The sequence below is a fragment of the Xenia sp. Carnegie-2017 genome, unplaced genomic scaffold, assembly GCF_021976095.1.
Source record: "Xenia sp. Carnegie-2017 unplaced genomic scaffold, XeniaSp_v1 HiC_scaffold_20, whole genome shotgun sequence".
NCBI lineage: Eukaryota > Metazoa > Cnidaria > Anthozoa > Malacalcyonacea > Xeniidae > Xenia > Xenia sp. Carnegie-2017.
Window position 1 is genome coordinate 15,513,070 of NW_025813483.1, and position 9,745 is coordinate 15,522,814.

General features: G+C 31.7%; 2 protein-coding genes across 3 annotated transcripts; both read left to right on the forward strand.

Moving 5' to 3' along the window:
• Positions 1–57: 57 nt before the first annotated feature.
• LOC124441830 (RNA transcription, translation and transport factor protein-like) lies at positions 58–4,830 on the forward strand. 2 transcript variants are annotated; one of them, XM_046992298.1, is made up of 9 exons: positions 58–205; positions 317–441; positions 516–615; positions 823–921; positions 1,009–1,097; positions 1,742–1,804; positions 1,894–1,954; positions 3,201–3,382; positions 4,622–4,830. In XM_046992298.1, exons 1-8 carry the CDS (start codon positions 145–147, stop codon positions 3,353–3,355), a joined length of 753 nt encoding a protein of 250 aa, XP_046848254.1. In that variant the 5' UTR covers positions 58–144; the 3' UTR covers positions 3,356–3,382; positions 4,622–4,830. The 2 variants fall into 2 exon arrangements, with proteins under 2 accessions (XP_046848254.1, XP_046848255.1); XM_046992299.1 differs by having other exon boundaries at positions 75–205; positions 3,201–3,377.
• A 221-nt stretch (positions 4,831–5,051) lies between these two features.
• Positions 5,052–6,511, forward strand: LOC124441832 (myosin regulatory light chain 12B-like). The gene is made up of 2 exons (XM_046992302.1): positions 5,052–5,510; positions 6,315–6,511. The coding sequence occupies exons 1-2, from the start codon at positions 5,116–5,118 to the stop codon at positions 6,430–6,432; spliced, it is 513 nt and encodes a 170-aa protein (XP_046848258.1). The 5' UTR covers positions 5,052–5,115; the 3' UTR covers positions 6,433–6,511.
• Positions 6,512–9,745: the final 3,234 nt, after the last annotated feature.

A 9,745-nucleotide genomic window follows, 5' to 3' on the forward strand; every position in this document is an offset into this window, starting at 1 on the left:
TATGTTTTGATATGCTTAGATAACGCCATTGTGTATTTTTGCCCGCGGGTCAAACACACCAGGGGCTCCGTTATATTTTTGACATTTTAAAACAATTTTGGTGAATTACATATAGTTATTTCGCTTAAATTTGAACAATTGTCAATGTTTAGTCGTAAATTAAAGGCTTTAGGCTATCACAGTCACGACTGTTTTGATGTTAATGGTAGGATTTTCATTTATATTCCTGTGTTAACTTTTAAGTAGTTGATTTTTGAAAGTGTCATCACAAAAAATTACAATAAGACCCAATAACTCGACAAATATTTCAAATTAGAACAAAAGCAGTTCTCTGCGGTTATTGTGTGGTTGGAAGATATCAAAATTCGCCTTTACAAGATCGAGGAGCGAACTTTATTAAGGGCAACGGACCATAAAGATTGGCCTTTGGCATTTAAGCAGGTTTTTTTTCACTTTACATATTTACATTTGATTGATTATGAATTGAATTATTAAATATTAACCACGTCATGTAGTATATTGCGGATTTGGAATGTCCTGTAAATTCTGAAAGAAAAGAGCAAGTACTTGACTGGCTTCTAGGTCATGCCATTCGACTTGAATATGCTGACAAAGGTTTGAATTTTACTTGTATTCCAGCCTGGAAAGTTTGTAAAATGCATACCTGAGATTCAAAATTTGTGCTCATTTTAAATAGTCTATTTTTCTCAAAATGTTGCACCTGTGTTTTCAGATGTGCAGTACAAATTGTGCAGTCTGACTAAATATTATAAGCTTTATTAGTTTTGTATTGACAGTTTAAAAGTTGACATGGTCTTATAGCTTCACAAATAAATGAAATGTGGATGGACCAAAAGGCCAGAAAACAGCACCAAAAGAATAACTCTGTTGAAACTGAGGATTCCATATGGAACATTCAAGGTAGTTTGAACTGTTAGAGTTAACACACTGCATATGTTTGTTAATTTTATGGTATAAATAGTATGTGCTAATGTTTTATATCTATAGTTGATGATCCCAATTTGAAAGCTGGCATTTTATCTTTGGCAAGTATGTTGAAAATTCCAGAACATGATGATCTGCTTTTAAAATTACAAGTGAGTGTTTTGTTTATTTGAGCATCTTCATCAGAGTCTGGTCTGCACTGCGTTTTACAAAGATTTAAGTTGGCAACTTGCCTTTTACTAAGGTTTAAGATTTATCATTGACAACATACCTTTTACTAAGGTTTAAGATTTATCATTGACAACATACCTTTACTAAGGCTTAAGCATTGTTGGCAACTTGCTTTTCACTAAGGTTTAAGATTTATCATTGACAACTTGCCTTTCACAAAGGTTTAAGATTTATCATTGACAACATACCTTTCACTAAGGTTTAAGATTTATCATTGACAACATACCTTTTACAAAGGTTTAAGATTTATCATTGACAACATACCTTTTACTAAGATTTAAGTTTTATCGTTGGCAACTTGCCTTTCACTAAGGTTTAAGCAACAACTTTTTACTTGAATTTTGAGTTTGTTGTAAAAAAATTTAAGAGTAGGAAACATTCTCAAATGGGCTCAATCAACTGTTAATTATCAGGGATAATGCAAACTGTTAGATGGAGGTGATTAAGTAATTGGAAACTAAACTGATTATTGTTCTAGTGCAGTTGTATGAAAATTCGATTTTCGATTACTACCATTTATTCAAATTTCAATGTTTATTTGAATTTATGTTGCTTTTATATTCAGGCCATCCGTGCAATAATTGAAAATAAAATGACCCCAGAATCTCAAGCTAATGCAACATCACAGGTTACAATTGTTTAAAAGAAGTAGAAATGTTGTGTCAATATTTACTTTTGCAAAGATTGCTTCAATTTTTTATTGTTTTTTTGGTGTAGAAAAAATCTGATCTTAATGCAAAGTTTCTACAGAATATGAGTCTTGGTTTTGATACTGGAGGTAACCTTTAGTATAAAGAAACTTTCCTATAATATAAAGCAACTCAGTTCTGTGTAAGGCAATATTCATCAAAACTGTGTTGTTTTCATCCATAAACTATATCATAAATTTTATTGGCCTTAATGTAGTTTTGAAATAATGATTTTTCACATCAGTCATGTCACATCAAGACATTATGAATTCATGGATTGATGTAATTTTTTATTCCAATGATCTTTGATCCATGTAAATGGAAGTGATCATATTCACTTCACTTTGTCGACAATAAATGATTTGAACCAAGGAGTATCATTACATGTTTGTAGATGTAGATTGTCCAGGTTAGTGAAGTCCTAAGGACTGTTGACGTTGATGTTAATTGTTGTTTCAACATTCTTAGCTGTAGTTATCTTCAGAATCAAATTTTCACAATAGATGCCCATCTATGACATTTATTTCTCACTTTTCTCTAAGGATGACTGTCACGAAGGATGTTTAAAAATCAGTCAATTCCAACACCAGCAGTCTTTAGAAATGCTCAAATTAAGACAAGCTACTTCTACAAACATGAAAACAATTGTTTTTTGATTCTTATATCTTCCATCTCGCTTTATTCAAGGCATTCTTACATCTTGTACGATTCATTGTGCTGTTTTCTCCTAACCAATTCTCTCATTCTGCACCAATAGCTTTTTCATGTTTTCGTTTGGTTATTGTGGCAAAACTACAAACTCTAAGAGTTAATGTAATACTCAGTAAACAAACTTCTGTTTCTTTATCAACAACTTTATTTTCGTTAAGTTTTAACTTGCTTGTCTTTGTCTGAGTAGCTAACTATATAAGTTTTGCTTAATTAGTTTAACTTCCTTCACAACATCGTAAAATTATCTGTGTGAATTCATAGATCTTTATTTTCGTTAAGTTTTAACTTGCTTGTCTTTGTCTTGGTAGCTAACTATATAAGTTTTGCTTAAGTAGTTTAACTTCCTTTACAACATCGTAAAATTATCTGTGTGAATTCATAGATCTTTATTTTCGTTAAGTTTTAACTTGCTTGTCTTTGTCTTGCTAGCTAACTATATAAGTTTTGCTTAATTAGTTTAACTTCCTTCACAACATCGTAAAATTATCTGTGTGAATTCATAGATCTTTATTTTCGTTAAGTTTTAACTTGCTTGTCTTTGTCTTGGTAGCTAACTATATAAGTTTTGCTTAAGTAGTTTAACTTCCTTCACAACATCGTAAAATTATCTGTGTGAATTCATAGATTCAGCTGTCAATGAAGCTGCAAAAATTCTTCGTCTTCTTCATGTCTCTGAACTCCGCGAACTTCAGACGAGCATTACGCAGGCTATTGTTGCTGTGCAGTCACATACAGCTAATCCCAAAACTGACACAAAACTTGGAAAAGTTGGAGTTTAAACAAGTGATTGTATGAATAAATGTAAGGTATGACCGTGTTTTGTGATTTCATTGTCAACGTCACAGATAGTAAATATTTGTTTAGTAATGAACAGGGTTGTTGCGTTTATCAAGGAATGTTTTTGTCAACATGGCAAATGTACAAAGTTGTGCTCATTGAGTTGTATATAAACATTGTGTTCTTTATGAAAATTGAGTTCTATATGAACATTGAGTTCTTTATGAACATTGAATTATTTATGAACATCGAGTTCATTATGAACTTATTGAGTTCATTATGAACATTGAGTTCTTTGTGAACATTGAATTATTTATGAACATCGAGTTCATTATGAACATTGAGTTCATTATGAACATTGAGTTCTTTGTGAACATTGAATTATTTATGAACTTTAGTTCTTTGTGAACATTGAATTTTTTATGAACATCGAGTTCATTATGAACATTGAGTTCATTATGAACATTGAGTTTTTTTGTGAACATTGAGTTTTTTTATGAACATTGAGTTCTATCAAATTATTACAAAGCACAATTGTTGCTTAAATGGTTTTGGCCTTCGTTTCTGTCGTGACTGCTAATGATGAGGACTAAACTGTATGTGATCATTGAATAAACCCATTACCATTCATGGATACCAGCCATGTAGTATATAAGTCTCGTGATGTCATTTAATAGAAATATGTATAGCATAGAGTTATTATGATATTTAGCAAAGAATCATGATGATGTGTCGTGTGAAAGCAGATATGTTGATGATTGAGTTGTGGTAAAAAATGTTCATATAAAAAAATGCAAAGAAAAGCCTAATAAGGCTGTGGACAATTTATTGCAAGTTATCCTTTTGAACTGCTGAAGTTTTATCTTTGCAAACATGAACAACGATAAATTTTATTTCATATAGTTTGACTCGTTGAAATTGATTTTCACACAAATGAAACTTTAACGGAATTTACGAAATGATTTGCGCGTTAATTTTAATACGAAATTAATTTTCACAACTGAAAATCACTTTCTGATTTAAAACCTAATTTCCGCGATCAACCGTATGTATAAGATAATGACATACTGTTTTCGAAATTTTCTAAAGGAGTGACATTTTCTCTTATCTTTTTTTTTTCTTTCAATCAATGTAATTCGTACTGTAATGCTATAAACGTAGTATACTTATTTTTCATTATGATATGCTGTGCAAATTTTTTTGGGTTGTGAATGTCAACAAGTAGCCTGTGTATCTAAAATTATATCATGTTTTTTTTACAACCACAGTCTTGGTATTTCAATGTCATAGTAATAGCCAATGGTGGTGCAAATTGGATTATTGTTAGCCGGTTGCAATATGGACATTATCTGTTGAAAGGAACAAGGAAAAACCTCACGCTAATGACGAATTTTTTATCGAAACTTTATTCTAAATTCGAAAAGTTTATCTCAGATTCATGAAAATGTTAGAATAAATATTTTAAAGGCCACTTTCATCCAGCAGAAATTCAAAATGTCTGCATCGGTCCTGTCTAATGCCAGTTGATGCATCCCAATTTATTGATAACATTTATAGCTTTCGCCAATAGAAAGACCATTCGTGCCCCCCATGAACAAATATTGACCAATAAGATGGCTGAAAAAAATTGACACATTTTTGACAGTGGGAGGAACAAAGTTTGCAAGAAAACTTGATGTCGAGAAAAGATCTCGTTCACATACAGTGTACTTGTCAACCTCAACTTTACTAAAATCCATAATATTAAAAAACTTTGCTTAAAATGTCGTCAAAGAAATCCAAAGGTAAGTCGAAAAAGAGAGCCACTCGGGCAGCGTCCAATGTTTTTGCTATGTTTGACCAACAGACTATTCAGGAGTTTAAGGAAGCCTTTAACATGATCGATGTTGGCCGAGATGGTTTTATTGACAAGTCTGACTTGAACGAAACCTATATCAATCTGGGAAAACTGTGCACGGATGATGCCCTTGAAAGTATGATGAGTGAATCCGCCGGCCCTATGAATTTCACTGCTTTCCTGACATTGTTTGGTGAGAGATTGAACGGTACGGATCCTGAAGATGTCATACGTAATGCTTTTGGCTGCTTTGATGAAACTGGTAGTGGAAAAATCCCTGAAGAAACACTCAGAAACATGCTTATGCAAGCAGGAGATAGGTACAGAATAGTCATATTTTTCGGCAATTGTTCTCTCAAAGTTCGTACAATTTTCTTAGTGTAATTGAAACATGTCAGAACGACAATTCCTCGTAACTACTGTTAAATATATAACTGGGATTGAGCCTCATATACGTTTTTTTAAAAAAGAAAGCGTTTTAGCATGATTGTTTTTATCGAAACAGATTTTTGCCTTGAAATTTGATGCTGTTATGAAATTTAAATCTAAGTAATTATTGCCGTACGTACTTGATCGAAGCTTAAACATCTGAGACTGTGAACTGATCGAAATGTTTCTAAAGAAAAAATTGTTTTATACAACTGATTGCTATTGTAATTTTATACTCTGGAATATTGTCTGAATGGTTACGTATTCTACTTTAAGTTAATCACGAGAAAAAAGCGAGCAGATTTTTGTCGTTGATTCCGTTGCTTGCTTGACGTATTTATAATGCACACAGCGGGACATGAATGTCGGTTGTACATGAGTCTCGTGTTGTTTTTCGGAGCATGCGCATTATATTAGAACAATTAGTGATTGATGGGGGATTGGGGGGTGGCCGACAAATCAAGCATGTTCTTTTGATTTTTCTAAAATGTCTCAAACTCGAAACATGTGTTTTGGTTTGCATTTTCGTGAAAGCAGCCTGTGATTTCATCCATCTAGTCTGTTTTCAATCGTAATTTCATATTGTCACATTTTTGCAGTAAACAGTCGAACCTCGTTCATTTAAAATATTTTGTTACCCTTTAGATATTAAAAAAGATGTTGTTTGATTGTGTCTTAACAGCAAACTTTTTTAGATTCACGGAAGAAGAAGTTGAAGAAATGTTCAACAATGCGCCGATGGATCGCCATGGAAACTTGCTTTATAATGATTTTTGTAAAACAATCAAAGGATCAGAGAAAGATGACGACTAGACTAACACATTATAGACATTGTCTTAACTCAAAGAATGTCTTTTTTTATTTTCTGTAATAAAAGTATATGCTGTTACAACTTTGTGTTTCTGGCAATGTTGAGTGAAATTGCACTCGCTTATCAGTAGAACTCGCAGTATTTCTAAATTACCCAAGAGATGAAAATTAGTTGAGGATGAAGCTAGAAAAGCACTCAATTGTATTCAAAGGTTCCTTGGCTTTTTTCAATGTATCTATTTGTGGTTTTGTGAGTAAAAACCCAATTCTTCACGTATCGTTTATATCAACCTCCTCAACCGGCTAATACGCAAAATCCAAGTCAATCAAATACAATTTTTGTCTTCGCTGGTTCGAAAAGTTTATGGATAAAAATTTCTTTCCCTGATTATATATAGAACCACAATTTCACAAATTTTCACAAAAAAACTGCAATTCATACATTTTCCCAAATTTTCATATTTTTTCACGCCAACACTATAATTCGTCCATTTTTTTAAATTTTCACATTTCTCACGCAAAGACAATATCTAACGCAATTTCACAAATTTTCACATTTTTTTCAAGCAAAGACTATATTCATGCATTTTCAAGTAAAAACAGACACAAGTTCATGCATTTTTACGCACAGGCCATACATTTTCATGCCAAAGTCCATGCATTTTCACCCAAAGACTATATATAGTTCATACATTTTCACCCAAAGACTATATTTCGTGCAATTTCATGCCAAAAACCATGCATTTTCACCCAAACACTATAGTCTTTGGCAGCTCATGCATCAAAATGTGTGAAAGTATAATCTTTAGCATGAAAATGTGTGATATATAATCTTTGCTCTGAAAATAAATGAAAATTCATGAACTATACTCTTTGGATAAAAATGTGTGAAAATACATGAACATTTAATATAAACGACAACTTTTTTGAAAATACACATGTTCCGACATCTCATGATGCAATCTTCAGTATGATTGAAATAATACGTGATACAAGGTTTATATAAAAGTAATATGATACATAAATTACAACAATAAAAAGGAAATAAGATAAATTAATGAGGAGCGTCCGAGCGTATTATAAACTAAATATTGTATTGAATTTAAAAACTTGAACATTGAGGTCAGGGTTAGGTTTGTTAATGTAAAGTGCTTCTTTGATTTTAAGGGTGAATGAGGTGTCGGAAGAGTCGATGATTTTGAAGCAAGAGGGTGAATAGTTGGTTTTACATGAGTGAGATTTAAGAAGGTGTCGGTAGATATGAGAGTTTTTGTCTGTTGTCATATGTTCCCTTATTCTGGTGGATAAATGGTGTGCATAAAAATTCGTGAACTATAGTCTTTTGTATGAAAAATCGTGAACTATAGTCTTTTGCATGAAATTTCGTGAACTATAATCTTTTGCATGAAATTTCGTGAACTATAATCTTTTGCATGAAATTTCGTGAACTATAGTCTTTTGCATGAAAAATCGTGAACTATAATCTTTTGCATGAAATTTCGTGAACTATAGTCTTTTGCATGAAAAATCGTGAACTATAGTCTTTGCATGAAAATCGTGAACTATAGTCTTTGCATGAAAATTCGTGAACTATAGTCTTTGCATGAAAATTCGTGAACTATAGTCTTTGCATGAAAAATCGTGAACTATAGTCTTTTGCATGAAAAATCGTGAACTATAATCTTTTGCATGAAAATACGTGAACTATAGTTTTTGCATGAAAAATCGTGAACTATAGTCTTTTGCATGAAAATTCGTGAACTATAGTCTTTTGCATGAAAAATCGTGAACTATAGTCTTTTGCATGAAAATTCGTTAACTATAGTCTTTTGCATGAAAATACGTGAACTATAGTCTTTTTCATGAAAATACGTGAAATATAGTCTTTTGCATGAAAATTCGTGAACTATAGTCTTTGGCATGAAAATGTGTAAAAAAGCATTAACTATAGTCTTTGGCATATAAATGCATGAACTATAGTCTTTTGCATGAAAAATCGTGAAGTATAGTCTTTTGTGAAAATTCGTGAACTATAGTCTTTTGCATGAAAAATCGTCAACTATAGTCTTTGCATGAAAAATCGTGAACTATAGTCTTTACATGAAAAATCGTGAATTATAGTCTTTGCATGAAAATCTTGAACTAAAGTCTTTTGCATGAAAAATCGTGAACTATTGTCTTTTGCATGAAGAATCGTGAATTATAGTCTTTTACATGAAAAATCGTGAATTATAGTCTTTTGTATGAAATATCTTGAATTGTAGTCTTTTACATGAAATATCGTGAACTTTAGTCTTTGACATGAAAAGCTGTGAATTATAGTCTTTTGCATGAAAAATCTTTAATTATAGTCTTTTACATGAAAATCGTGAACTATAGTCTTTTACATGAAAAATCGTGAACTATAGTCTTTTGCATGAAAAATCGTGAACTATAGTCTTTTGCATGAAAATTCGTGAACTATAGTCTTTTGCATGAAAAATCGTGAACTATAGTCTTTTGCATGAAAAATCGTGAACTATAGTCTTTTGCATGAAAAATCGTGAACTATAGTCTTTTGCATGAAAAATCGTGAATTAAAGTCTTTGGCATGAAAACTCGTGAACTATAGTCTTTTCCATGAAAAATCGTGAACTATAGTCTTTTGCATGAAGAATCGTGAATTATAGTCTTTTACATGAAAAATTGTGAACTATAGTCTTTTGCATGAAAAATCGTGAACTATAGTCTTTTGCATGAAAAATCGTGAATTATAGTCTTTTACATGAAAAATCGTGAACTATAGTCTTTTGCATGAAAAATCGTGAACTATAGTGTTTTGCATGAAAATTCGTGAACTATAGTCTTTGCATGAAAAATCGTGAACTATAGTCTTTTGCATGAAAAATCGTGAACTATAGTCTTTGCATGAAAAATCGTGAATTATAGTCTTTTACATGAAAAATCGTGAACTATAGTCTTTGCATGAAAATCGTGAACTATAGTCTCTTGCATGAAAATCGTGAACTATAGTCTTTTGCATGAAAAATCGTGAATTATAGTCTTTACATGAAAAATCGTGAACTATAGTCTTTTCATGAAAAATCGTGAACTATAGTCTTTTGCATGAAAATTCGTGAACTATAGTCTTTTGCATGAAAATCGTGAACTATAGTCTTTTGCATGAAAAATCGTGAACTATAGTCTTTTGCATGAAAAATCGTGAATTAAAGTCTTTGGCATGAAAACTCGTGAACTATAGTCTTTTGCATGAAGAATCGTGAATTATAGTCTTTTCCATGAAAAATCGTGAACTATAGTCTTTTGCATGAAAATC